Source organism: Vipera ursinii, assembly GCF_947247035.1.
Source record: "Vipera ursinii genome assembly, chromosome: 1".
NCBI lineage: Eukaryota > Metazoa > Chordata > Lepidosauria > Squamata > Viperidae > Vipera > Vipera ursinii.
Window position 1 is genome coordinate 288,466,459 of NC_139512.1, and position 27,636 is coordinate 288,494,094.

A 27,636-nucleotide genomic window follows, 5' to 3' on the forward strand; every position below is an offset into this window, starting at 1 on the left:
GCAGGCTAACTCTGCCCACAGCCTGGAGTTCGATCCTGACGGGGCTCAAGGTTGACTCAGCCTTCCATTCTTGAGGTCGGTAAAATGAGGACCTAGATTGTTGGGGGCAATATGCTAACATTAAAAACCAGTCAGATTGCTGTAAAGCACAATGGAGCGGTATATAAGTCTAAGTACTATTGGTATCTATTAGAGCACAGGTGTCAAACTTGCCACTTCATGTGACATGCCGTGATGTATCGTGACTGCAGGCTGGTAGTTTGACACCCCTGTATTAGAGAATAGCATTATTTCCCAGGGATTTATTCTTGAAATGCAATAGATAGCTAGATAGCTAGACAGATGATAGATGATAGAAGATAGATAGATAGATAGATAGATAGATAGATAGATAGATAGATAGATAGATAGATAGATAGATAGATAGATGATAGATAGATAGAAGAGAGTTGTGTTTGTGTATAAAGCATACATACAAGCACACACACACAAACACACACACACAGCTATTTCTATCATCCACTGAAATTCACTGAAATCTAGAGAATATAATAGATCAAAATTATAACCTTTAATGTTTTTTAGAAAAATGAATTTTAATAAGAAATGGAAGCAACTGGTGATGGTGGTAAAAATGTAGCATCTTGCACTATATTTAAGCGTGTTGTGAATCAAACCCTGAAAACAATGCTATTCCCAGATGGACATTGCTTTTCTCTCTCTGCCAAGACTCCTCTGCACATACCAATATCAGACTGAGATCCTGGGAGCCCACTGGGATTAGCCAGTATGGATCTGAACTGCTATGTATTCTGACAGAATGGAGCATTTCCTTCAGTTCTGACATTTTCAAAATATTCCAGGCATTCATTTAAAGTAATACATAACACATTTTATAAGCAAGCTAGTTTGATTTTTCAGAATGCGGTATGTTCAGCATTTATTTTTGTTACATGGATGACTAAATCAAATAAATATAGTCTCACAGACCTCTTGACACAATTGCTCTTCTGTGGGAGGTTTTGTTTCTGGCACTGGTGGGTGTGTAGGACTATGACTTCGAATATCATTCTGTAATCCATAAACAGACTACACATAAAAGCAAAAGAGAGATGTTAATACAACAACAGAGTTTTGCTATGCCTAGGCAGTTCCAACCGTGGTCATGAGGAAAAGCATTTAAGTCAACGGTTACTACTACAAGGAGTTCCAGAAGGTTCAGCGCTCTTCTCTATATTGCTCAACATCTACATGAAATCACTTGAAAGAAGTCATATGTCATACTGGGGTGAGGTCTTATCAATATGTGAATGAAATTCAGGTGTACATTGCTACCTTGGACCAAATCAGTACTAGTGTAGAAGTCCTGAACTTCCATATCAGAAGGCTGTGATGAGGCAAAACAAACCCTGGACAGAGTTGATCTTCATCAGTAAAGAACTAGATAATTCAGAAACATCGGCCCTGCATTACTCTGAATAGGGTTGTGCTTCCTCTGAAGAAGGTGGTTCATGACTTGAGGCCTTCTTGTATTCTCAACTCCTGCTGAAGCAACTGGTGAAAGTGTGGCCAATGGCACTTCCACTCATGATGTTATCTAGTTTGGGTAATGAAACATCTGCAAGAAAACAACCAAGCTCAGAGAGCACCAAGAACCCCTCTTTTCAACCCTGAGCTGCAAACATTCTCCTTTATCGGCAAAACAAGTATATCACAGGGAGCTACAAATGTATGTGAGAATTATATTAATATTAATTATTGGTAGAATGGTGAAAGTGAAAAAGTGAACACTCTAGTTTAGTTTAGTTTAGTTTTATTTGATTTCTATACCGCCCTTCTCCCTAGGGACTCAGGGCGGTTCAAAGGGCATATATAAATAACGATACAAAAGTTAAAAAGAAATTAAACCAGTGCCCAGTTAAAAAACAATAATACATTACTAAAAACACCAATTTAAAAACCCATAATCCCCCATCAGGCCAGACCAGCTAATTCAAATAAGTGGGTCTTCAGGCCGCAACGGAAGGTTCGGAGGTCTGACGCCATCTGGAGTTCCACCGGCAGTTGGTTCCATAATGCCGGAGCGCCCACAGAGAACGCCCTCCCCCTGGGGGCCACCAGTCGGCATTCCCTGACCGGAGGCACCCTGAGGAGGCCCTCTCTGTGGGCACGTACTGGGCGGAGGGAAGTTGACGCCGGCAGCAGGTAACCCGGACCCATGCCATGTAAGGACTTAAAGATCATGACCAAGACCTTGAACCTCACCCGGAAGACAACTGGTAGCCAATGCAGCTCGCGGAGCAAAGGTGTAACATGGGAGTACCGGGAAACTCCCAAGACAACTCTCGCGGCCGCATTCTGTACCAGTTGGAGCCTCCGAGTGGTCTTCAAGGGAAGCCCCATGTAGAGAGCATTACAGTAGTCAAGGCGAGAGGTCACGAGCGCATGAGTGACCGTACACAGGGCATCCCGGTCCAGATAGGGCCGCAACTGGCGCACCAGGCGAACCTGGGCGAAAGCCCCCCTAGTCACGGCCACTATATGATCTTCCAAAGTAAGCCGTGAATCTAGGAGGACTCCCAAGTTGCGAGTCCTATCCACGGGGGGTAAGAGCTCACCCCCCATAGAAAGAGATTGAACATTTTGAATGTCCCGGGATGCCGGAATGTACAGCCACTCAGTCTTGTCAGGGTTGAGTTGAAGTCTGTTCCTCCCCATCCAGACCCGAACCGCCTCCAGGCAACGGGACATCACGGCGAGGGCATCACTGGGGTGGTTTGGGGTCGAAAAGAAAAGTTGGGTATCATCGGCATATTGATGATACCCAACTCCAAAACCACGAATGATCTCACCCAGCGGTTTCATGTAGATGTTGAACAGGAGAGGTGAGAGAACCGACCCCTGAGGAACTCCACAAACGAGAGACCTAGGGGCCGATCTCTGCCCCCCTGCCAACACCGACTGCGAGCGTCCCAGGAGATAGGAGGAGAACCACTGAAGAACTGTGCCTCCCACTCCCAATCCCCTGAGGCGCCGCAGCAAGATACCATGGTCGATGGTATCGAAAGCCACCGAGAGGTCTAATAGGACTAGGACAGAGGAATATCCCCTATCCCGAGCCCTCCAGAGATCATTCACCAGAGCGACCAATGCCGTCTCCGTGCTGTACCCGGGCCTGAAACCCGATTGGTAGGGGTCCAAATAATCCGCTTCATCCAGGACCAGAGGGAGCTGATGCTCCACCACACTCTCAACAACCTTCGCAAGAAAGCGAAGGTTGGAGACTGGACGAAAGTTGTTCAATACAGCTGGGTCCAAGGCAGGCTTCTTGAGGAGAGGTCTCACCACCGCCTCCTTCAAGACGGTGGGGAAATAACCCTCACTCAAAGAAGCAGATATAACCGCCTGGAGCCAGCCTCGTGTCCTCTCCCTAGCTGCATAAACCAGCCAGGAAGGGCACGGGTCCAACAAACATGTGGTGGAGCTCAGCCTCCCCATAATCCTGTCCACTTCATCAGGGGTCACAGAATCAAACTCTTCCCAGGTAACATTGACAAGACCGCCCGTGTCCTGATCGCCAGATTCTGCCCAGCTGGAGTCCAAACCGGTCCGAATCCGAGCGATTTTATCCGACAGATGTTGACTAAATTCCTCGGCACGACCCTGCAAGGGATCCTCTCTCACCTCCTGATTAAGAAGTGAGCGAGTCACCCTAAACAGGGCGGCCGGGCGATTATCTGTGGACGCGATGAGGGTGGAGAAGTAATTACACCTCGCCACCCTCATCGCTGTGAGATAAGACCTAATATAGCAGACATGTCAAACACAAGGCCCGAGGGCCGGATCCGGCCCGCGAAGTGGTTCCATGTGGCCCACAAAGCCATCCTGGAAAGAGTGAGGGAACGGCCCCCACTGCCTTGGCCCTGGCCCAGAGACCCTTCTCCTGCCAGAGACCCTCAGATCTGTCCCACTCCTTCCCAGGCCCCCATAGGCACCCTTGATGCGAACGATGTAGAGCTGGCCATGCCCACCCTGTAGGCCATACACACTCTAGCCACGCCCACCCAGTAGGCCACACCCACCCAGTATGCCACGCCCACCTGGCCCCTTGAGGGCAACCGCAATGCTGATGCGGCCCTCAATGAAATTGAGTTTGACACCCCTGTAATATAGGTTCTTAACCGCAACCGGTCGGGTTCGGATCGGCTAGACCTCCAACAGCTCTCTAGGCCCCGTTTCCGACGCTTCATCTCCCGGAGCTCCGCGGAGAACCATGGAGCTCGCTGGGATCTGCACCGGGTCAGGGGCTGCAAGGGTACAACCCGGTCAAGTGCCTCAATGGCTGCCCTTTCCCAGGCTTCCACTAAGGCATCCGCCGAGTTGTGAGCAATGGAGGCAGGTGGGGACCCCAGCGCCGCTTGGAATCTATCAGGATCCATTAAGCGTCTGGGGCGGTACCATCTAATTGGCTCCGTACCCCCATGGCGGGGGGTGGCAAAACGGAAGACCACTCTAGTGGTTTATTTGCTGGTCTCTGAATAAAGATTTGATTGATTGACAAAAGTAAGTTGAATGGGGTGGATGTGTAAAAAGAACAAGAGACGGATGAAGAATTAAGGAGAGCTAAATGAATTCCAGTTGAACAAAAATGTGAATGATCAGAAATCAAGAAGTACATTGAGGTGGTTTGATCATATAAACAGAGTGAATGAGGATAGTAAAGTAAACAAATGTTTAAAGATAGGGTGAATGGATTGAATAAAGTGGAAGACTGAGAAAGAGGATGAAGAGTTGGATGAAGGCTTGAGACAGAAAGAGAGTGGACGTTCAAAGAACAAAGAGCAATGTATAAAGCAGGGGTCTTCAAACGTAGCCCTTTTATGACTCATGGACTTCAACTCCCAGAATTCCTCAGCCAGCCATGCTGGCTGAAGAATTCTGGGGCTTGAGGTCCACAAGTCATAAAAGGGCCATGTTTGAAGACCCCTGGTATAAAGTAATGAATGAATGTAAGGGAAAGAAGTATAGTTTGCAGGTTTAGAAAGGTATATTGAATGGTATTGGTATTAATAGATTTAAGGGGACCTCTTTTCCCTATTTCATATCTTAAAGCTATCTGGCTTACTGTTTCTTACTCCTTCTCTGTGCTTTGTACATTACTTACATCAGAAGGAAACAGTTGCTGGTTAGTGTGTGGGGGTAATTCTATTTATCTAGAGATCCAGAAACAGCTGTTGTGTTTGTGGGCTAATTTTTTTTAAAAGTTACAAGTGCTGTGATGGCCTATTATTTGTACACATTTTCAGGGTATGCCAAACATTTGAGATGTGACTAATTCTTGGCACAACTCTTTTACAAACACAGCAGCCAAAATGTCATTATAACCTACTGTAACAAAGCTGATTATTGGCTTAAACACTAATATTTTAACTGAACCACATTGCATTTTGGATTGCCATCTTATTTCATTCAAAACTGTACCATACACTGAAATTCTAATCTACTAACAAATTCTAATATTTGAAAATGTCACCACTTTTTTTATTCTCAAGTTGGATAGTTTTGTAGTCAGGACTGGGAATCTAATTTAGCTTAAAAAGGATGATTAGTTGTCCTTCAAAGACTAAATTAAGGACCAGTTCCTCTGCTGCAGTTATGTAGCCATATTGTTGGAACTCACACCTGCTATATTTGTATAATTACTATTGCCAGAAAAATTTCATGAATACCATGACTAGAAATATCCATGCTGTATCTGGCCAAGCAGTTACTAGCCATATCAGGACTTGCAATTCCCAGTGTTACAGTAGATGTTCATGATGGCGTCATCCATCGTTAACTAGATTTGTTCTTGATGAACAGGATAGAGGTGAGAGTTGAGTCACAAGTGCAGAAACCATTTATTGAAAGGTCATGCACCAAAGTTGCATTTGCTGTCACAGAAGTGGATGGGATGGCTCCTACTGTGACCATCCACTGCAGTGAACGTTATTTGCAAAAGGGTTGAGTTTGCTAGAAGAACTGGCAAAGGTCTGGAGAATATTTTTTCTAAACATAAAAAAAATCTAAGCATTCATTCCATTAGAAAAAAAAATATTTGTTACTAAAATAAATCCAAACCTGTTTCCATTTTTAAAAGAATTTTCTATCAAGGTATACATACCCAGAACTATTATAATGGATTTCTTCATTATAAGGGAAAGCAAAATATGCTTATATGTAAATAATTACTAAAGATAAGGACATACCTTCCTTGTTTTGTGAGGATTTCTCATTCTTGAAGACTTTTTAATATCAACTTCAGTCGTATTTACACATCCAGGCTAAAAATATAATGTAGATAAATGTGATTGCTTTACATTAGCATTTGAATTTTAAAAATTCAAATCCAGCATTTATCCTCTGTGTTATTCTAAAATGTATACACAATTACAACAGGCACTATTGAACAAAGGGTTTTAATGCTCCATAACTATCATTAAAACTACAGGTGGTCCTTGACTTACAACTATTAATTTAATGACCATTCAAAATGGCACTGGAAAAAGTGACTTATAAACAGTATGTGCACTTACAACCATTACAGTATCTCCATATGTTCATGTGATCAAAATTTGGGTGCTTCACAATTGGCATGGATTTGTGACAACTGCATTGTCCCATAGTCATTTGACTGTCCTTTGTGATCTTCCCAGACAGCTTCTGACAAACAAAGACAATGGCAGAAGCCAGGTCTGCTTAACAACATATGTTATTAACTGCAAGTGATTCACTTAACAACCAGGGCAAAAAAGGTAGTAAAATTGGGTGTGATTCACTTAACAAGTGCCTTGCTGAACAACCAAAATTCTGGTCTCAGTTGTGGACATAAGTTGAGAACTACTTGTATATACATGTTGATTGTGACCAGTTCTTAACCCACAAACAAATTAAGATATTCTGTTTGCTTCTGTAATTTGTTAGAATGGTTTCAGCTAGTGAATGGTCTCAAAAACTCAAGCTGTCTTCACAGAAATTTTCTAGGTGTCATTAGATTTCACTTCCCACGATCCCCGTACATGTAGCCTAGCAAGCAGGCAATATGATCAGACTTGGCCATTGCAGTAAACATCTTATATAATTATCTATATAAAATTACCCTTCCTGATGGCATGTTGTGTGCATGTGTGTTTGTGCACCTGTCAGTATGTACACAAATATCCAAATATAAATAACATTCCTATATCAATTACTGCTTATATCATAGAAACCCAGTGTATTTCTGCGCTTGTTTTAAAAGTAGCTATCTCATCTACTGTAAAACAAGAAATACACTTGATTCACTGGATGAATAAATAGAGAACAGAGGTCCAAGAGCAAAAGAGTTTAAGGAGAAATCCCTTCCAAACTTTCCCTCACTGGAAAACCTGAGAAGGGAGCAAGAAGAATGGAAGAAGATGAACAACAAAAAAGGCAAAGTAAGAGACCTCCTGCAGATGGTGTCTTACAACATGAAACTGAAGTAAGTTGTGGAGTCCTTGGTGCTCTCTGCGCTTGACTGTTTGCTTGCAGATGTTTAGATAGCACCAGGGCTTTTTTTCTCATAGAACGCTCAGAACGGAGTTCCGGCAACTTTTTTGGATGGAACCTTGTAGGATAGGCAAGGCGGGTTGTATGACATGTGTAAGTTCCGGCACCTTTTTCTTTTACAAAAAAAGCACTGGATAGCACTGAAGATGATACCACAGTTCAACCCTGAGCCACATACATTCTCTTCTGCTGGCAAAACTGAAGTTATATGGAAAGGAATCTGTAGCTATGACTTCAGGCAAGAACATAAACATGCCACAAAGCTATGCATGCCACGTGGCATGTTCATGTTCTTGCCTGGAAACCTATCTGGCAAATGTTTTCAGAAAATACAAAGTGTCAGCTCTACTTGAGGAAGTAATAAGAACTATAGCAACACATGGCCATACTTCAAGCTCATGAAGTTAAAGGATTATCAAACAGTCAAAGGAAGTGCTACAACATGAGCTGACAGAAGAAGCAACTCTCCATAGGGAAAAATAAACAAAGGAATTGTCCCTGTGGGTAAGCATGATAAGAAAAAAGCAAGAAATCGCTAACACCCTAGGAGACAGAAATACAATTTAAAATTATTTTGGTAAGGTAGAGAAATAGGTAAAAATAAAGAATGAAATGCAAGAAACTTCAAAGCTCTTCCCACAGAAATCAGATGCATAGGTGTAGCATCTGGGATGCATAATTTGGTAATAAAGTGCTTATAACAATTTTGGAATAATATTGACTGCAAACCAAGTGCCAACACCAGGATCTAGCTGCAAAAGGGTATGTGGAATTTTGGACCATATGAACAGTATAATAGTTTCAAAAGCACAAGAAATAATAGTTGTATTTTATTCTGCATCGATCAGATGCCAGCTTGAGTTTTGTGCCTAGTTTTTAGCACCCTAGTTTAAGAAGCATTCAGACTAATCAGAAGAGGTTCAGAGAAGATCAGTTAAATTAATCAGGGAGCTAGAAATTAAGTTATTTGAGGAGAGTGAAAGAACTGGAATCTTTAGCCTGGAGAACAGAAGGTAGATGAGGGACACGATAATATTCCTTATATATACAGAGAATAAGGTAAAGATGTGTCATTGTTCTACATCCAAAATATGGAAGAATGAACTTCAGCTAATTCTAGATTCAGAATAGATTCTGACTGAATAAGAGGTTTTAAAAATTCTGACAGTAAAAGCAGTCTGACAGTGGGACCAATTACCCAGAAACTGACCTTATCTTCACTGGGTGTGTTCAAGTAGAGTCTGGACAAGTTTCTATTAAGAATCTTTCATTAACTTTTGGCATTGAGGAAGATGGTAGACCTGAAAGCCTAAAAGGCCCCTTCCAACTTCATGATTGTATGATTAAATATTTTAATCAAATGGCAAATAAATATAGGGCTATTGATCCACTGCTCCAATCATAAAGCATCTGTTTTTCATTTTACAAGCATGGTTTTGTAATGACTTTATTGAATTTAATTAAATCTTCTTGTTGCAATTGCTGCTTTATATGCCAGTGGCTCTGGGGAAAGTTTTGCAAACGAATTTAGACACTCTGTGAGAGAATGTCACAGCCTGGATATGGTATGATTTTAAGTTAGTTTTGCCCTTAGCATCATTGTAAGTTTTATAGTAAAATAATAAATATACATGCTACCGAGTTGCTGGTCCCAATAGTGGAGGACTACCTATACGATGCAACAAACCTCCATACTTATTCACATATATCTTTCCCTCATAAGTCTTACATTCACATAGAAACATATAACCTCCCACTCATATGAAAATTATATGCAGGTAGATAGACACACATCCTTGAACACAAACATCTCTGCTCATTATCATATATGCTTGTTACTTTATAAAAGTAGAAGTCTTGAAAAGAGAGTTAACATATATAGGCCATTACTTTTTAATCTTTTACTTATACTATTCTAATTTTATTAGGACTTGCATATCTTCCGTCTCGCTCAGTCAAATGAGCTTGTTAGTTTTGTGCATGAATACAGAACAGGATGACTGGCATCATCCAGAGGGACTCTTTTAGATCCAGCTGATCTTGGAAATAGTATCTAATAAAATAAACATGTTTGTAAACATGGAGGTCATGCAGTAGAGTTCATTCAAGACAATCCCACCTCCCCAATGCATGATTCAGGATACAACTTGAATAACTAAGAATATTTCCTCAAAATTACAAACAGTTCTGGTATTTCTCAAGCCAGCTATATTTAAAAGCCCAGGAACCTGTCACAGTCCAGATAATGTTATTGGGAGTACAAAGAATCTTGCTCTGCAGTTTATGTTTTCCTCAAACCCTTTACTCACTCCTAATTTTTTAATGCTGTAGTGCTCCACAGGCACCGCATGAAGCATTTTCCTTCCTTTTCTCTAGCTATTGTAACAATAGTTATATAGAGAAAGGCAAAAGAAAGCTTTCCCTCCCGTCTTCCTGCCATTTCTTCAACAACAATCAAGGTGCCAGAGACCCTATAAAAAGATAACTCTATTCCTAAACCAATTAAACCACAAACCAACTCTCAAACCAACCAAATCTCTCCAAAATATTATAAGTAAATCAAAAGACCCATCAACCCAAGAAGAGAAACAGGAATGAACATAAGGTGTAAGGACTATAACGGCCACTATGTAGGTCAGACAGGCAGAAGACTAGCAGAGTATATCCATGAGCACCAACTAGCAGTCAGAAGATGCAATGAAGACTCCTTAATCTTACAACCCGTGGACAGACTCAACCACAGTTTCAACTGGGAATGTGTGAGCATCTCAGACCAAGCCAAGTCAGAAATGCTAAGGAATTGCTGGAAGATTGGCATTCAGATAAATCAGCCATCAATACAAACAAAAAATAAACTATATTTACAGACTATTCAAAAGAGATAACAAAAAGCTAAGAAGTAAACAAAAATACTAGAATATGTCCCCTCCAGCAGCCAAAACCCAAATTAGGGGAATTAATACCAGGTAAACAATCAAGTGGAAAACAGCACCCTAATCAAAGAACTACCAAGGAGAAAATTACACCCCCACTAAAACTGTCAAGGCAAGCTACTGTATATAAACAGAGGGCAAATGCCACACTCACTGACAGTAATGATGTTACCTAAACTAAGCTATAAAACAACAGGCTCAAAATTAAGCACACCACTTAGTCTTTAACTCAGTATTGTGCAAACACTGCCAGTGCACAGTTGGAAGAATGAGTTCTTTTTCGTTTCAGATTATAATTGAACTGAAGCAGAATTCAAATGGCAATATGCTTGCTTTGGATTAGGTGTGAACAGGGCTTTTTTTCTCATAGAACGTTCAGAACGGAGTTCCGGCACCTTTTTTGGATGGAACCTTGTAGGGTAGGCAAGGCAGGTTGTATGACATGTGTGAGTTCCAGCACATTTTTCTTTTACAAAAAAAGCACTGGGTGTGAACATTGCAACTTCCAAGCCAAGAAATTGGAAACAGTGATGTAATAATTATAAATAAGCTTATAGATAATGAGTGCACTCCCTGTTGGGAATGCAGATGGTATTTACTGAGAATTTGGTGTTAAATTAATCCTATGACATCCACATTAATCCATATATTTCCCATCTTCCTAGGTATCTACAGTGAACTGTGATGTTAGAACTATGAAAACAGGACAAAAAAGCAGGACAAGAAGCAACGGATGGAAACTAATCAAGGAGAGAAGCAACCTAGAACTAAGGAGAAACTTCCTGACAGTTAGAACAATTAACCAGTGGAACAACCTGCCTCCAGAAGCCATGAATGCTCCAACACTGGAAGTTTTTAAGAGGAGACTGGACAGCCATTTGTCCGAAATAATATAGGGTTTCCTGTCTGAGCAGGGGGTTGGACTAGATGACCTCCAAGGTCCCTTCCAACTTTATTATTATTATTATTATTACATAAGCACAAAATATAAAAGCACAAACTCCACCCCTAGGTATTTACATGCTGACAGCTGATGCAGGTAAATAAGACCTGTGATATCATGATGTACTTCTTGGGGGTCAGTAAGTGACTTGTGAGTGTTTGTGTCCTTCCTTCATTTATTAAAAAATTCAATTAATTTTATTTTATTGATTTTATATTGATTTAACATTTTTGACCAGGGGCAACTTAAAGCAATTATTTCCTATTTTAATCCATCCTATTTTGAACCATCCAGAGATAAGATTCTTCCATCCCTACTTTTGGATAGGGAGGCACTGGCCCCAAAAGACCTGGGGTACAATCTAGGAATCCTCCTAGACCAGGGGTCAGCAACCTGAAACAGTGAAAGAGCCACTCGGAACCGGTTCCCTCACAAAAGGAAAAACTGGGAGCCGCAAAAAATGTGTGCGCATGTGTGTACATGCACACATGCGCAGAACAGGGTTTGACTGAAGAGTGGAGCCAAGGCAAGATATGCACCTACCCTGCATATTTGAATTGATTGGTTGTACTTTTTTAGTCCCACTTTTTTTTGGGGGGGGGGACTGCACGACAGAGGACTGGGAGCCGCAGGAGACAGCTGAAAGAGCCACATGCAGCTCCGGAGCCACGGGTTGCAGACCTGTGTCCTAGACTCACAGCTCCTGCTCAAAGAGCACCTGACAGCCAGGGCTAGGAGAGAGTTCAGCCATTTTTTACTTTTGCGCGCCAGCATCACTGCATTTGTGAATCTGAACTTACTTCGTATAATCAGTCAAGAGGGAGGGAGGGAAGGAAGGAGGGAAGATTATATCTCCCAATTTCTGAATGTAAGGTAAAGTATTAATTTACATACCACTGGCCGGTGTACATCCCAGAATGCTCTCTCCTGGCTGTCAAGGATTTTTCTTTCTATCTTATCCCGTTTCTTGTCCACTCTGTAGATGATGAGGCAAATAACATAAAAAGATAAGTTGAAATGCCTTGAAAGACAGCAGGTGATGAATTTAGCAATAAAATGTCTTGGCTACTCACTTGGCTTGTGCTTCTGCTTGCATAAAAATAAATTCCCACTTCCGTGCAAATGCTCGTTGCAACCTGGCCAAGCTTTCCTGAAAACACACCACATATTAGCAAGTTGCTTCAACAGGAAGAACTTTGGAGAGCTTAAAATCTAGATTCAAGTCATTGCAATTTTCTTCTGAGATTTCAAGATTCCAAATAAGGGTTGCCTGAGCAGGCTCTGACCTAGTTAGTACATTGATGGGACACCACCAGAAGGCAACAGTCATCCATTCCAGTGGCAATGTAAAGAAAACTAGATGGATATACTCATCATTTAAAAAATGAGAAGCTATGTCTTTGTTCACTGAAATGTTTCAGTTCATAGACTCTATATTCCCCAGGCATTCCTTTGTGCCTGTCAAATTTTGCCTTCTCTCCCCAGTCCTAAATGAGATGGGAACTTGTTTTCTTTTGTTAATGGAAAATTTGCTTATACATTCTGCGCATCCATGCTCTCAAGAGAAAAAAAATGGATCAAGACAAATGTTGATCAGTTAATATTGGTTTTTCTCCCACATATCAGACCTAGTTCTAAAAATTGTTATGTAAATAGGCAAATATTGTGGTCTACTTCCAAGTAAGATGCAATAATTCTGTTTCTTCAGATCCATAACAAAGCACTTTCCCCCTCCCACGGTGGCATGCTATAAATATATAAGTTCTGAGCACTAAATGCATTTTTTGGGATAGAAAAACACACTGTCCCCTATTTGAAGTGTGGGTGCAACCTGTAAACAGATTAGTAGTAAAATAAAATTGCACTGACTTCCCAATCTACATTCTTGCAGTGGAAAGGGAAGAAACTCATATTAGACAGTGTAAGTAGAGCATTCAGAGTTAGCTTTTCTCTGATGAAGCTTTCTGAGTTAGACTCAATATAAAACAAAGCAGGTTTATGTACACGTGGAACCCTTGGTTATTACCAATGTTTCTGAACATTTTAAAGATGACTTCATAGGGACGACTATAAGTCTTCTGCAATTTAAGTGAAGTGACCTTGTCATGATGCTTTTCAATCTTTGGAAGATAATGTTATGCCATAGACTTTGCCATTCTTTTTAATGTACTTGTTTCAAACTGTGAAGCTCCAATATCAATGCCTGCCTGCAAGTTGAAGATCCCTAATAACTATTTTTCAAGACCAGGATTCTTTCAAGGGCTTTGCTTTTGTTTCTGGCAGAGTCTCCAAGTCTCATGACCCAATTTCCAAGTCTCACATCTAGGAAAGGTTCCAGGTACTTACTGCTTCATAGTCTGCTAGCTCAAGCCGTGCTTTGTTTTGCATCGTTCGCTTGCAGAGGTAAACCGCTGGAACACAAAAAAAGAATCAATCATTTCTTGTTATCTCAGATACTATCTCAAAGCCCAGACATCAAGACCTAAAGACTTAATGTATGTTTCATTGAGTAAAAGGGTTCTGACCATCACAGCTCTGCCTGTGTTTCTTTTCAAAAGAAGATAATCTGCCCCAAAGCATTAAAATGCAGTAGATGTCAAAAGCAACCAGCCATTATATACACTCTGTCTATAAATTAGTGATCAACTAATTTTTGTTTGTTTGCTTTTGTGTTTGCCATTTACTTAAGAAAGAATGCACTGCTACTAAACAAAAAAAAAGAATTACAAAGTCTGGCAAGTTTACAGCCTATGTCTGGAGGTGACTTTGAAACCCAAGGATGGCAAGGGTGGAAACGTGTTTGCCACTTGGAGCGTAGGAATTCAAATTGCTTAAGAAATAAGTGTATGCTATTGTTTATGATGTTCTTGTAAGAGTTAATGTTTGGTGCTCCTTCAGCCTATTTCCTTTCAATGTATACTGTTTTGTGGTGCAAAGCTCCCCCAGACCAATAAAACCTTGGAGAGGAGAGGAATATGCTTACATATTGAAACAGGACATTAGTAAGTACTTCACGTAGACAAACTTGTCCACAAAAATAATTCTGGGTCCTTTGACAACATATTTCCTATATAAGGCTCCAAATCAATGTTCTTCAAACTTGGCTACCTTAAGATGTGTGGACTTCAGCTGCCAGAATTCCCATGCTGGCTAGAGAATTCTGGCAGTTGAAATCCACAGATCTTAAGGTTGCCAGGTTTGAAAAACACTGCTCTAAATGCTTATCTAAGAAATGTAGTCAGGACAATTTAACAAGTTGATTCAGCCAAGAAAAAAGAAAAGAAAAGCAGGTACATCAGGGGAAGAAAAAAAACCTTGAATTTCTCTGTAATAAATACGAACTTCTGCCAGTTTTCTTATCTGGTAACTCAAGTTTAAAGGAGGACAAAAATCAGCCTGCTGAATGAAACAGCCCTGTGCTGTTTTCTCTATCCTTGGCAAATATTCAAAATGTAATAGAGTAGAGTAGAGTAGAGTAGAGTAGAGTAGAGTAGAGTAGAGTAGAGTAGAGTAGAATAGAATAGAATAGAATAGAATAGAATAGAATAGAATAGAATAGAATAGAATAGAATAGAATAGAATAGAATAGAATGGAATGGAATGGAATGGAATGGAATGGAATGGAATGGAATAGAATAGAATAGAATAGAATAGAATAGAATAGAATAGAATAGAATAGAATAGAATAGAATCTGGAAGGGACCTTGGAGGTCTTCTGGTCCAGCCCCCTGCTTGAGCAGGAGAACTTATACCATCAGATAAGTGACTGTCCAGTCTCTTCTTAAAAACCTCCAGTGATAGAGCACTCACAATTTCTGAAGGCAAGCTGATCCACCGGTTAATTGTCCTCACTGTTAGGAAGTTTCTCTTTAATTCCAGGTTGCTTCTCTCTTTGATCAGTTTCCAACTATTGTTTCTTGTTTTGCCCTCTTGTGCTTTGGAGAATAGTCTGACTCCCTCTTCTTTGTGGCAGCCCCTCAAATATTGGAATATTGCTATCATGTCTCCCCTATTTCTTTTTTTCTTTAGACTAGTCAAACCAAAGTCCTGCAGCCGTTCTTCGTATGTTTTTATCTCCAGGCCTTTGATCATTTTAGTTGCTCTTCTCTGAACATTTATAACTTAGCTTTTAACTAAGTTTAGTTATATTTTCCATGTTGGGCTCTTATTTTCTCTACCTTTGATATAGGTTTTGATATGGAGTGAGTTCTACCTTCAAGTATATCTCAGCCTGTGTTCATTAACTTATATTTCTTTCTTTATTAGCTTCTTGGGATGTGTAATATTTTGAATTGTCTTTTTATAATCTGCACTACTTCAGGCAGAGGGCTATTCTCTTTCAGTTCAAACTGTCCGAAATATTGTGTTTTCATCTTGATTGGTTAAAAATTGATTTGCAAGCTGCTGTGTTCTGGGCAACTTTTTAATGATCTCCTTTCATATGGAAGATCTGCATTACAGTCAAAAAGCAGAATTACATTTTATGTTTTTGTTGCTTTATAATAAAGTTTTATTTTGTTTATCTCTTATGAGGAAAGAGATGAGGAAAGAAAGGGCTTCCTAACAGTGAGGACAAGTAACCAGTGAAACAGCTTGCCCTCAGAAATCGTGGGTGCTCCATCACTGGAGGTTTTTAAGAAGGGACTGGACAGTCACTTGTCTGAGATACTATAGGTTCTCCTGCTTGAGCAGGGGGATGGACTAGAAGACCTCCAAGGTCCCTTCCAGCTCTATCTATTCTAGGGCTGAGTTCTCTAGCTGTCACATCTATATGACACAAGGCTAGGTAGCTGCACTGTCTCTATTCTTTCATTTTCTGTATTTTAACTTTTAGTCCTTAGAATGAAACAGGAACCCTACCTGTTACTGATACTAGAATTAGGGTGTGGGTACCAGATGAAATGCCTCTCTGGAAGATAGGGGTAGTAGCAAGAATTCCAAAGCAGGTGGGGCATCAAATGTGAAGATCAGAGAACCTCCAAGAGAGGAGTTTTGGGACTCCAATCTTTTACCCTGCAAGCTTTAGCATTCACTAAAGAAATGTATACATAGTCCTCCGTCAATGACTGCCCTGTTTAGTGACTGTTTGAACTTCCTGAAAAAGTAACTTTATGACCAATCCTTGGTGCAACATTCCCGTATATACCTCATGTGATCATCACTCAGGGGCTTTGCAACTAGTCGGCATTTATGACTGTTGCAGCATCCCAAAGTCCCATGATTGCCATTTCTGAGCTTCACATTTGGCTTCCAACAAACAGAGTCAATGGAGAAGCTAGCAGTAAAATTGTAAGTTGTAGTCACGCGATGTCTCATTCAACAATAATGGGGAAAAGTGACGTCTTATATCTGGTGTGATCATATGATGTCACACTTATTGTGTTACTGAGCCATTGTGGTCATTAAGGACTACCTGTATTTCCCAATCAATTCTGTCAAATTGATATAAATTAATTTAGCAGTATTTTAATATTGTCAAGCAAATTAATCACCAATGAATTTATCAACAGGGTTCTAGAAAAATTAAAAATATTATATTGTAGGTTGAGCATCCTTGCTCAAGCTCAGAAAACCAGCATATCTAAAGCAAGTGTTGATTCCAATCCTATGATTAAAAAAACTCAAACTTAATATGTAGTCATACCAGAACTATTCTGGCTTGATCGCCTGGCATGAGGAAGATATCCACCTCTTCTCCTCTTCCTACTACCACCACATTTAAAACTGAACACAAATACAACCAGCACTATGGTATTCTGACAGTGGAGCTGTGATGGGATAATAAAGGTCATTGCATTTGTCTATCAGGGGAAACACTGGAGGAGCATCACAAGTGAAGCCAGTTAAGCGCCTGGAAAACTATCAGTTCCCTCCCCAAGGTTGGTGAATCCAGTTCATTTTTGTACTGATGGCCTTCTTTTCAACTACACTTAAAGAGCTCCTCCTTTCAAGCTATACTTAAGGAGACTGTACATATTCTTTTGCAACCTTTTAGTGTTAGACTATACATACGAGGGCAAATCGGAAATAAACCTCCATTTGAGCATGTGTGAGAAATAGGCAGGGATAGCAACACCCATCCTATGGTGATGTGCACAGTTCAATAGGTAGTGAGGAGTGGAAGGAGAAGGTTGTGTTGCAGTTGACTTGTCTGCTAGAACAATTGAAAATGAACCAGTTTTTTTTAAATGAAACAGTGGCTTGTGTCGCACTCTTCAACGATAATGTGCCTCACAATGCTGTTAAAGGGTGGCTTCATTCCCGGAGAAGGGCGGGATATAAATGGAATTAAAATAAATAAATAATTTTTTTTGCAGAAGGAATTTCAAACCTTGTAAGACGTTATGACAAGTTCCGCAATATGAATGGTGATCATGTCAAAAAGAAATGTAATGCTGTAGTTTTCTAATGTATATAATACAAGTTCTGTATTTGTGAGTGTCTGTCATTGATAACCAAATGGAGGTTTATTTTCAAATTGCCCTCATAAATCGTTTCCTCTTATCATTGGCCTCCTAGCTAGAACTGGAGACTCCTGAGTTGCCTCTGCATGTTGACCATCCTTGACTTAATATTTTCTACTTTCCAAAGAAATAAAAACAAAATATACCACTCGTAATAAGGTGGAAGGAGGAAAAAGTATGTCTTAATTTCTGAACTGCGAAACATTCCCTACGGATGAGCAGCCCTGAAATGTTAATAAAACAAAAAATGAAGTGTGATTTACTGCCTTCTCTCTATTCATGGAATGTTAATACTTACAGTAAAAGACCAAATGTAAAGCAGCTTTAAAAAGAGACACAAATGTTTATTTCTTATGCAAACCTTTTTAAGGCATCCTGCAGAAATAGTGTTGTGTCTGAAATATACACTGATTACTCTGTTTTTCATTAAGCAAATTATATATATTTTCCCCTATTTCAAGCACAGAGGAACAACCACAAATGCATCCTCTTCCTTTGTGTTAGAATAAATTTATTAAACATTATAGTTAAATAGATGAAAACAAACACAAACTACATAAAATAAAATAATACAAATTAGAAAGTGCATAAAAATATTATAGACAGAAAAGAAAAAAGAGAAATATATAAAAAATTATTTCCCCTTCATCACAAGTATAAACACTTTTATCAACTTATCACCTTCTCTTAAAATATAAGAAATAATCTCTGCATCCCATATCACTTTCTTAACTATTAACAGATCATTATAATCTTATTGTTCAGTCCTGATCAGCAGAAGTGGATTATCAAAAATAACAATGTTTCTGTTTTAACCTTTATTAAATAAACTCACCTTTAGTCCTTCCTTTTACTCTTAACAATCTTGATCATTAATCCCTTCAAATAAAGCCCTTGAACCTGTTTTCTTTTTGATTTTTCTTTATTCATTCTCACAAAATCCTTCAAAACTCTAACAGATCTCTTTTGTAAATCCAACATGAAAAATTATTTGAGTTTATCTATTGGTTTACTATTTGTTCATCCCTTTTAATTATTAAAACATCAGCTGATTTCCTTTGTATATCCAATATAACTTCATTTTCCATATCATTCTTGTAGCTTGCCATTTTTAAATCTAATTTCAAATCAACCTTGTCTGGTAAAAATTGTATCTCTTCCATGACATCTTTTAAAAGCAGTCCATCTATAATGGCAGACACGTTTAAAATTAAATTCTGGATCCATTCCTTACAACCATTCCTTACAATAAATCCAAGATTAAAATATTTTGCTTCATACTGTATTAGTAAATTTTCCTTTAATTGTAATTTTTAGTTCCTTCTGGTTTCCTCTAGTATCCAGTGTTCAAAGTCCTATACTATTATGCTTTCTTTTAGGAATTCAAAACAACATTTTCTGACAGAAAGTATTCTTATGATTAATTTCAAAACCTTATCAAATCTATCTGGATCCTTAGCACAAAATCAACATTCTAATCAATATTTTGCTGTTTATTCCAAAAAAAACAGGGTTTCTTATGTCCTTAAACTGATCTTTAATACTTACTTTGTTAAAAGATTAAAGGAAACTCACACATTATAAAATTTGTTGACTGAAGGGTTCTTAATAGCTGAAAAGCAGCTGAAAAGCAGCTAATAAGCATTTTCCAAAATTAATTAAAATATAAGGCTCAGCAGAACTTTGTGTCCATAAGATTAGATTGCAGGTATGAGCTTGACAGAAATCCCTCAACTCAGACCCACACAATCACAGTGAGTATTCATGATAAATTAGGTGCCTCCAAGGGAGCAGAGAGGGAACTGCAGTGAGATTGGTGGCCAGTCAAACCTTTCTGGATAAAGGAGAGATCATGAGATTGCCCACCTGCATTCTGGATAGCTGCTGAGTAAACTGCAGGAACTGAGGTTTCTCCTTCCTATAGAAACATACACTTAATTGATGTCAGCTGAACTAGATTCAGTGAAGTCTTTCTGCACCTGCCACAGCAGACTACAACTCCTGTAACTCACATCTGCATGATTACTGGATTATATTTAAGAGAAAGGATCACTTCATTCAAATGAGACAATTATGCTAGGGAAAGTGCTAAACTCCCTGCTAAAGCTTCAGCTACCATTGCTACTGCAGATATAGTTGTTGCTGAGATATAGCCTTTTTCTCCATACCACAATTGTCAATGGGGAAAAAGACATCATGAGGTAAGAATAGGAAAGGACAGGAGACTTTATTTTGCCAAGTATATTTAGATACACAAGGAATTTGTCTCCGGTGTAGAAGCTCTCAGTGTATATGCAAAACAACAGAGTAATAATAAGCATAATGATCCAATAAGAGGAGGTAGCAGAGATGAGAAGGATAATAATACTCAGTGCTTTTTTTGTAAAAGAAAAAGGTGCCGGAACTCACACATGTCATACAACCCACCTTGCCTACCCTACAAGGTTCTATCCAAAAAAGGTGCCGGAACTCCGTTCTGAGTGTTCTATGAGAAAAAAAGCCCTGATAATACTACAGCCATACTACATGGGTAAATATGCTTAGACATATGACAGCACTTTGGCAATTAGGTGATCAGCAGAGTAATGGCAGGAGGGGAAAATGTCTCTATATCTAGTTGTTTGGGCTTGCAATGCCATGTAATAGTGTTCCAATGGGAAGAGGTGAAACAGTTTATGTCCAGGGGTCTCTCTATATTTTTTCAGTCCTCCTTCTGACCCATGCAATATACAGGTCCTTAATTTTTGACTAAAAAAAATGTAACAGGAAAAGCAACAGAGATAAACAGTGGAACATTTGTCAAATGCATTAGACAGAAAATAAAATTAACATCCAGAATGCCAACATCAGTGGCAGTTCTACACACTCCTGTTGTTTCCTGATGATTAGTGAACACCTTCCCATTTTGGTAATTATTATTATGTACACAAAAATGTGAAATTATAGCTGCCAGTTCTTAGCTGGTGTTGGCTTTTATATGCACTGAGTTCTTCCCAAGAACCTAGGATGCCATGACACCCAGTACGTTGATAATCACTGAGACCACCATGGCTGGTTTATGCCATAATCTTTCAGTTTCAGTTTTCAGATCTTTACACTTTGGGATCTCCAACTCTTTATCTTCTACTCTCCTGGTATTTTAGTATTATTTCTTAATTTTGCTGATCAGGTGATGTCTCACATGGTGAATTCTGAACTAAATATATTTCAATCTGCTGAGCTGTCTTCATTTCTATAATTTTAAAAATATTTTTATTTATTTTTTTATTATAATTTTGGAAGAGTTTAAATGATAGAAGCCTTTCTGAATGTGTTCCACCATGTAAGAGGAAGCTATAAATCTCTTAAATAAACAATTCAACTTTTTACATTGAAAGTTGTAATTTTTCTTCTTGCATGCTGCATCTCTGTCATTATTTAAGAGCTAACTGGACAAAATTGCTATTGTTGAACTTATTGCTTTAAAACCTTTTCAGAACTCATTACAATGTAAGTTTCAGACAGTCTGCTGTAAATAAAGTCGTCGAATTACCCTTAAAATTATTTAATTCTTCCAGGATTCTTGAGGGAAAACATTTCAGGAGAAATTGTTTTTTTGTCTACTTTTTAATTATGTTTAAGATGTGTGGACTTCAGTTCCCTAGAATTGGGAGCATGCAGACACAAATCCATACCAAATAACATAAATGTGCTATCAGGATTCAGGTTTTTTACAACCCATCTGGTAGACAGCACTTGAGGGAATGTTGCAGTAGAAGTTTGGGCAGCCATCATGGTATGGATCAAACATGATTTTTTTTTGTATTTTGTTTTAAATCAAAACATGCATTTAAAAAAAGGATTCTGATTCTTATAGAATTGTAAGCATGAACTTTTTCCATGCATTGCCCTGAAGCTGATGGATGGATTTGTACAACATGGGAGACTAAGATGCAGTTGACTGGTTAGCGATTCATTTGTTGTTATCAATCTGGACACCACTAGATATGCAGACAGAAACTTCCAGAAATAAATATTCATACTTTTGGAGGATAAAGTGGATATGTATGAATACAAGCAATGAAACTGATAAAGGGGGAGATCTTGTAATAGTATATAGGAATGACTTTTGGAGACAGAATGAAGAAACTCAGACTGGCCTATAGATAGATAAGAGGCAGCTGAATCTGCAGAAGGAATGAGTACATGGCAAAAATCTCAGAAAGGACACACTTAATTTCTGGGATTGCAAAGTTGAAAAAGGATAGCCATACTTTTCAGGTTTTGAAATTCTGTTAAGTAACATTAAAATAAAGATACAGCTAATATTCCTGGGTGTGCTTCTTGCCTCAACTATCTGGCAAAGCTACACTTGACCTGCAAGTTTGTCATATTTCCTCAAGTATATCCTTAATGAAATAAAGCTGATGCCTACTAGGGTTTAGCCCAGGGGTAGGCAACCTCAGCTCTTTTATGACTCATGGACTTCAACTCCCAGAATTTCTGAGTCAGCATAGCTGACTCAGGAATTCTGGGAGTTGAAGTCCATGAGTCATAAAAGAGCCAAGGTTGCCTACCCCTAGTTTAGCCTGTATGAAAGAGAGATAGTGAAGGGAAGAGCTACTAAACTTCTCCTAGTCTAGGGCAGGGGTAGGCAACCTTGCCTCTTTTATGACTCGTGGATTTCAATTCCCAGAATTCCTGAGCCAGCATGCCACAAGTCATAAAAGAGCCAAGGTTGCCTACCCCTGGTCTAGGGGAAAGGATTGGGGCAACACCAGTGTAATTTTCCGTGGGCATGGGACAAAGAAGGAAAGAATCCTCACTCAAGGAGAAATGACTTGCAATTGTCTTAAGATGAAACCCTCATGGCTAAGAAGGACAGGATCACATGTAGTTCCACTTAGACACAGAGCTAACATTATGAAAATATGTATTAATGCATTCATGGAACTGAATGACATGATGAAATGAGAATTATTAAAAGAAAGTTAACTTTGCTATATTGCTAAAATGTAATATGGGTCTTGAAATAGCAACTGAGATCTGCATGCCAATATGTAATGCTTAAGAGTGCACTGAACTTGGCCAGATAAAATTTTATTTAAATACAGATTGAGCTGCACATGGCTATTCATCATTACATTGCCACTTGTCTGAAGCCAGAAAATGTCATATTCTGAACAATTCCTTATAATATTAGCTATCCAGAGCCTGAATAGTTGTTGCATTTTTGCCTTCTGGTAAAAGGCAAAGTATATAACTTGATTTATAAATAATTACAGCTGAGCCATAACAAACAAACAAAGAGTGATCTTACTTGAAAGGTTATATAAGCCAACACTGATGTGTATATACAATATCCAAACTAGGGGGAGACAGTCCTACAACTGTGCAGAAATAGCAGTGAACTGTAATTTTAATGTGACATAATGGGAAAATATTGATTATAGAGAGAGTAAATGGAGTAACTATACTGGATTTAGTCTGAATTACCTTTAATTTAAAAACAAAGGTAGTTGTCCTCCCTCCATGTCTTTGTTCTGGCTACACTAGTTTTTTGAAGTATGGCTCCTGACACATCCCTTTATTTATTTTTAATTTTATTCATTTATTGGCCCTCTAACACATCCTTTAAAAGTTAGGTGTCTTTCTCAGACCCTGAAAAATTATTCACTCCTGATATGAATGCAAAGAGAGCCCAGCGTGAAATCATCTGGCTGTGCATGCTTACCTTGAGCTCCTATAATAGAAGCCCATAGAGAAAGAAGCACCGCCTGGTTTTTTTGGGCAGGCCTTGAAACCATCCAGATAAACACCATACAAGTGGGATAACAATCTGCAGAATGGTACTGACTCAATGTTTGATTGTTTTCAGAGGAAGAATGCAAGAATGCTTCTCTTTAACAGATTTTACACACTAGTTATAAAGAAGAAAAATAAGCAAAACAATGTAAAGCACGCGGAGGGGATTCCATTTTGCTCCTCCTACTGAAGTTACTACATCATTGCCATAACTTTGCAGCCCTTTGAGGTGGAAAACAATAGCTTTGAAAAATAAAAATCAATACCCACAAAGAAGTTATCTGCCCTGTCCTAGAAATATAAGCAAATTACATCAATAATTAAATAAATAGGTTGCGCTGGACTGTTGTTATGTAAAGCTAAGAAAGGCTGCTTCTAAAGAAACAGGTGATGTATAGATCAACTGATGCCAAAGATGCACTCTGTGCACTGCCCAATGATATCCTGTCATCCCAAATTGTGATATGCCAATATATATTTTCAACTTGCACTAAGGAACATATTAAATGGGCTTCTTGACATTGTTTAGTAAAGTTACAAGGATGCACATATACACATTATTCCAGCTGCATACCAAACATGTGTACTAGACAAGGAGAACAAATTTATATGAAAAAATAAGATTATACTGCAGTGTGTTAGAGATTACTCTAATATTAAGAAGTTCTACAAAGAAACATATTTTAGATTCTGGACTTTTTTTCTAGCAACAAATTATAAATACATTCCAACACAACAATTGCTTTTCAGATTCACTTGGAGATGTTTTGCTTTCCCCCTCTGCTCTGCTGTCAGCGACTTAATTGTAACTTCAAGCTCATCAAAGCCATATGTTTGTTTTTATTTTAGCATGTCTTTTTGGCCAGGAGAGACCAGATAATTATGAGATTCCAAACTATGAGCAAATAAGTGGACTAATTATACTTTATCTGTATTTACTTTGCAGGAAACCCACAGCTTTCTATATATAGTGGAAGTTGAGTCAGAGATAGAATACTAGACATTATTTCCATTAAAACAATTATATCCTACTAAATTTTGACCAGGTCTCTACTCCATCCAGTCATCATTATCTTCAAATGTGCATCAAAGGACAAGAGTGTATATTGTTTTGAAGAAGAAATGATCAACCAATCCAAGGAAGTCAGAGTTTTCTAATAATCCCCATGAGCTGTAAAACTTAAGAAGGCTTCCTTGAGGAAATTGAAAGCTTGTTCTAATGAGAAACACCCAAAAGAAGCACAGAAAAAGTGTCAGGAGACATTAAGGAATGCAGAGACAGGAACAGAGACAGAGACAGAAACAAACAGAGCGAGTCAGAGGGATGTGTGGTTAAAAAAACATAAAAGGGAACAGTAAGAACTTCTTTAAATACATACCAAACTGAAAACCACTTCTTTACATGGTGCATTAATTTATTTATGGAATGGCCATTTAATATGGTCATTCCATAAATTAATGGATGGAATAGTGGCACCATGCATAGTGTTAAAAGAAACTGGATAAATTCATAGAAAACCAAGTTTGTCAAGAGCTATCGGTCTTGAAGACTGTGTTACATTGGGATTGGGGACAGCATGTCTCCAAAAAACAGTCTCAAAGGAATGACTGTGGAAGATGAGTGATGTCTCTGTGCAATGTAACACATCCAAGTATGGGCTATGGTAGATTGGACCCCACCATGGTGGGAAAGTCATGTGTTATAGACTTGCCCAGGATGAGCACCACTGGCTTACTGGTCTTATTAAATGTGTTTTATATATAGCAAAATCACAGACCTAGAAGACAGTTGAAGAAAAAAAAGGAAAGGGGGGGAGGGAGGAAAGGACATATTGGAAAAGCCAGTTTAGTGTAGTGGTTAAGTGATCAGGGTAGAAACCATGACTGTGAGTTCTAGTCTCACTTTAGGCACAAAATCAACTGGATGACCTTGACACAGTCACTCTTTCTCAGTCCTAGGAAAGAAGCAAGGGCAAACAATTTTGGAAATCTTTCCAAGAAAACTGCAGGGGTTTGTCCATGCAGTGAAGAGGAGTCCACACTGACTCGAAGGCACACACACACACACACACACACACACACACAAATACAAATGGTTTTCAAAGCTGATCTCAGCCACCTGCTTCCTCCAGCCCAAGGTCTCACAAACAGATACACAGAGCACTTATTATTATGGCTCATTGCACAGTCAGCCAACTGTACAGACTGGATGTGGCATTTTTATCCACTTATTGAGTCCTTTTCCCAAGGACTTGGAATATGGAGATGTGGATGGTATTAAAGGTATCGTCACAGGATATAAACTGTTCCAAGTAAAGCGGCTTTTTTGCAACTGACTGATGGTGATTTTGTCAATGCTGATAGCATTCAAGGGGGGCTTTGGGATTGCACCCAAGGCACCTCTTACTATTGGTACTGTTTTCTTTTGCCACAGTAGTTCTACCTTTCCCCCCCCCAGGTCTTTGTGCTTTGTTATTTTCACCAGTTCTTTTTCTTCTCTTCTGCTGTCTCCAGGTATTACCACATGCACTATCCATATTTTTTTTCATCTTTCTTATTGACAATAGTTAGGTCTAGAGTGTTATGCAGCACCGTTATCATTTTTATTAGCATTTGTATTTTATTTTTTAAAATTTGTATGCTGCCTGACTTCCAATTCTGCATGGTTCTTAAATTAAAAAACAATTTTAAAAAATCAATAAAACAATATAATAAACAAAAATAAAAGATCCAATCTGGGTCAGTCACCGGGACCAGAGGTTTTTGTCTTCTGAGCTTTCGGACTGGTGCTGGAGTCCATCTCCAGGGAACCTCTCTCTAGCAGAGTGTGTGCTGTTCTGTGTGTGGTATTTATAGTGCCTGTTGTAAGTGGCTTTTTAGATGTTGATTGGGGTATGTTGATGGCTGGCTTTTAAGTCATTAACTGTCTTTGGCTTGTGCTGCTTAGCCCTCGCCTTCTAAGTACTTGATAGGCAGGTGGTAAGTCAGCACTCCTGTTGACTGATAAGGGGCCTGTTTCCCAGGCCTCAGTCACTTCCCTGGCTGTTTTTGTGCTTGGCTGTCCAACATTCAACTTTGCAGTGACTGAGATTGTTGGATGAGCAGGCACAAAAACAGCCAGAGGAGTGATTGAACTGGAAAGCTCGAAAGACAAAACCTCTGGTCCCATTATCATGGAACATGTATATTTGCCTTCATTCTTAAAAATAAAAGATGGCCAAGTTGCAAAAAAAAAGGACTCACACAAGCTGAAAGGGAAATTTAATTCACCTTCACTAAGGGCCAAAGCAAAGCAACCTCAATCTAGCCCATAAAATAAAACAGAATCTATTTCATAACTAGCTTCGCTGATCCCACCTTTCTATCTAAATGCAAGTTACCAGACCATCTACTCTCAGCTGCACTTTCCTCTTATTTGGTTTGTAGCCAGATTTGAAGAAGTGGATAACAAATACTCAGGACAATGGCAAAGGAGAGAGACTTCCTGCCTGTGAGTTACTGAGTTCTTCCTCACCACTTGATTTTCCCTGCCTTCATTTTGATCCGCCCATTAACCCTTAGAGAGCTTGGATTTCTGAAAGTACAGTAGAATTCCTCTCCCTTTATCCCACTCTGTCTCCTGCTTGCCAGTACCACACAGACAACTGGTTGGCTACAGTGGGAAACAAAATGCTAGACTAGAATGGACTTAATATGATCCAGAAGGATGGCTCTCATATCAATATGTACTTAACAGGCTTATCTGTGACTGTTGGGATAATAATCAGTCCCAGACTGCCCAGGCAGAACTATCTTGCTTTATATGCAGATATTAATCAAAGCAGCATTAAATGATATGTTTCAAGTAATGTATCACTTGATATCACCTCAGACAGAGCTTGTTCATAACCTTGAGATGAAAATCAAAGAGTGACTCACAAATGGGATGAGGGACTATTTCCAA

General features: G+C 39.1%; 1 protein-coding gene across 12 annotated transcripts in view; it reads right to left on the reverse strand.

The window, feature by feature from the left end:
* The window catches only part of RGS7 (regulator of G protein signaling 7), a gene marked incomplete at both ends in the record, with an annotated part of 185,598 nt that overhangs the window by 23,702 nt on the left and 134,260 nt on the right, over positions 1-27,636 (reverse strand). For 11 of the 12 annotated variants that reach the window (XM_083349939.1, XM_083349933.1, XM_083349941.1 and 8 more), the window contains 5 exons: positions 991-1,089; positions 6,249-6,323; positions 12,340-12,421; positions 12,519-12,595; positions 13,792-13,856. In XM_083349939.1, coding sequence (XP_083206065.1) covers positions 991-1,089; positions 6,249-6,323; positions 12,340-12,421; positions 12,519-12,595; positions 13,792-13,856 — 398 coding nt within the window. The remainder of the gene's footprint in view (positions 1-990; positions 1,090-6,248; positions 6,324-12,339; positions 12,422-12,518; positions 12,596-13,791; positions 13,857-27,636) is intronic. The other variant, XM_083349940.1, reaches the window with a different exon arrangement.